Source organism: Fonticula alba, assembly GCF_000388065.1.
Source record: "Fonticula alba strain ATCC 38817 unplaced genomic scaffold supercont2.16, whole genome shotgun sequence".
Lineage (NCBI taxonomy): Eukaryota > Rotosphaerida > Fonticulaceae > Fonticula > Fonticula alba.
The window spans coordinates 66479-68857 of NW_009242986.1; the positions used below are offsets into that span (position 1 = coordinate 66479).

General features: G+C 72.3%; 1 protein-coding gene across 1 annotated transcript in view; it reads right to left on the bottom strand.

The window, feature by feature from the left end:
* H696_05965 (hypothetical protein) overlaps positions 1 to 1624 on the bottom strand; it is a 6137-nt gene extending 4513 nt beyond the window's left edge. The window contains exons 1-4 of the mRNA XM_009499733.1: positions 1349 to 1624; positions 1048 to 1159; positions 769 to 944; positions 161 to 539 (exon numbers count right to left, since the gene is read on the bottom strand). Of these exons, the coding sequence (XP_009498008.1) occupies positions 161 to 539; positions 769 to 944; positions 1048 to 1159; positions 1349 to 1478 (797 nt within the window). The 5' untranslated portion in view covers positions 1479 to 1624. The remainder of the gene's footprint in view (positions 1 to 160; positions 540 to 768; positions 945 to 1047; positions 1160 to 1348) is intronic.
* Between the last annotated feature and the right edge of the window lie 755 nt (positions 1625 to 2379).

Below are 2379 nucleotides of genomic sequence, written 5' to 3' on the forward strand. Positions count from 1 at the left end.
GGGAGAGAGAGGGAGAGAGGGAGAGAGAGGGAGGGAGAGAGAGGGAGAGAGAGGGAGAGAGAAAGAGAAAAAAGAGAGAAAAACACCCCCCAGCAAAGCACCCTTCCGCCGGAGAGACACCCAGCACACCCGGCCTCGAACGGGGCAGCAGCGCACGTACAGTCGATAGAAGAAGCCCGTCAGAGCCAGGAAGGTGCCGGCCGAGATGGCCGCGAAGAGCAGGCGCTCGCGCGCCAGGCAGAAGCGGATGGCGCGCGCGAGCCGGCCCCCGCTGGCCGAGACCACAGGCCCGGCCACCTCGATGGACAGGGCCAGCGGGATGGCATAGATGATGGGGTAGGTGCGGAAGTGCACCAGCAGGCCGAACACCATGGCGGCCAGGGCCACGCGTCGCCGCGCCAGCAGGTACAGGCACCCCACCAGCAGCAGGGCCGTGATGGCCTCGGAGTTGCCGCGCGCCGTGATGGTCATGGTGAATGGATTGACCATCCACAGGCAGTTACACAGGTACTCGAGCAGGAGTTCCCGGTCGGCGCGGGCTGTGTCCAGCGGCCGGGGGCACGGGGCCGAGGGGCGGCAGATCGCGATCGCGTCAGCAGCCATCACACGCCGCCCTGGGGGTGGGGGAAGGGGCAGGGCCGGGGGAAGGGGCAGAGCCGGGGGAAGGGGCAGAGCCGGGGGAAGGAGCAACCCCCCGCCCGGACGGGGACGCCCGGGCAAAAAGAAAAGAAGCAAAGGAGGCCAGGGAGGGCATACACGTGCACGCACTCTTGGCGGCGTTGGGGCCGACCAGGGCCGAGCGCCGGGCCAGCAGCAGCCGCCCGAGCAGCACCCCGGCCGCCAGGTCCACCAGCGAAAAGAGCACCTTCCCCGGCAGGAAGGACCCGGTCAGGGGATTGACCAGCAGCAGCCAGGCCAGCAGCGGCGTATAGCGATACGTGAGCCTGGCCAATGTCGGGGCAGCCGGTCAGCGACACTGGGCACACATGGGGCCCCGACTGGCCCCCCTCACCACGCCCCTCGCAGCGGGGCCAAGGACACACGCACCGCTGGTAGGGCGACTCGCCGGCGGCCACAAACTGCGCGGCGTCCGTGAAAACATGGTAGTCGATGTCCGTGAACCGGACGGCCATGGTGCGGTCCTGCCACTCACCGTAGGCTGGCCATCGTGTTCAGGCAGGCACAGGCGAAACCCGCCCAAAGAGGGCAGACACCGAGCCGGGCCCCGGCGGAGGGCGTCAGTTCCGGGCGACATGGCTAGGGCTGCCGGCCCCATCGGGCAGTGGAATTGCATGTGCGTGCGTGCGTGCATGTATGTGTGTGTGTGTGTGCGGGTGCTCAGACGCACCAACCAGGCCCAGCCGCAGGACGAGGCCAATCACCGGCAGCAGCCACCGGCGTTGGTCGAGGGCCTGCGCCACCCACAGCAGGGGGGACACATTGCGCGCACGCCGCGCGGCGGGCTCCCTTCCGGACATGCAGGCGCACGGGGCCGGGGGCAGGCGGGCAGGCGCGCCGAGAGGGACGCCTAGACAAGACAGCCGCCGAGGCAGGCAGGCAGAGCGGGGCGGGGCAGGGCGAGCACTGGAGGGCAAGGGAGCTCGCGCGCGCGCGTGTGTGTGTGTGTGAGAGAGAGGGAGAGAGGGCAGCAGGGGAGGAGAGGGAGGCGGGGTATGCCGGAGCATCGCGCGACGATCCCCCCCGACCGGAGCCAGCCACCTCTTCTTGCCCGGGGACCGGGGGGGGGGGGGGGGGGGGGGGAGCGACCGGCGTCCTCCCCGCGCCCGGCGCCAGATCGCCCCTCGGCAGGAATGTCAGGGCCGCCGGTGCGCCGGCATGTCGGCGCCAGGTCGGCAGTTGCCCCGCCATCCGACCCCCGAGGGGCTCCGGCCACCGTCGGGATCTGTTGGGGGTTCATGGACTCTCGGGCGCGCGCGCGCCCCGGTCGCCTGCGTGCCCCCAGCCCGCCCCTCGGTGCTGTTCCGGCCCCCCCCCCCTCCCAGGGCTGGGGCCGGGGGGCCCGGGCGGTCACTTGCCCGGCGCAGGGGGGAATTAACACACCTGCGTCCAGGGCACGCACACGCGTACGCCGCCCCCGAAGGAGAGGCGCCCCGCCCCACGCTGCGGCGCGGCACCCTCCCTCCCCGCTGGAGGATCACCCCGCGCGAGGCCACCCCCCGCGCCTTGGGCAACGTTGTCGCTCGCCCCCCCCCCCCGTCGCGTCGTGCCCCCGCCCGGGCGTGCGCAGACAGGCCCCGGCACATTTTTCCGGCCCGCCTGCGGGGCTCTGGGCGCCCGGGCCAGATCGGCACTCCCCTTCTCCCCCTCCCTTCTCGCCCTGCTGCGCCGTTTGCCCCGGCGCCTGCCCGCCCGCCCGCC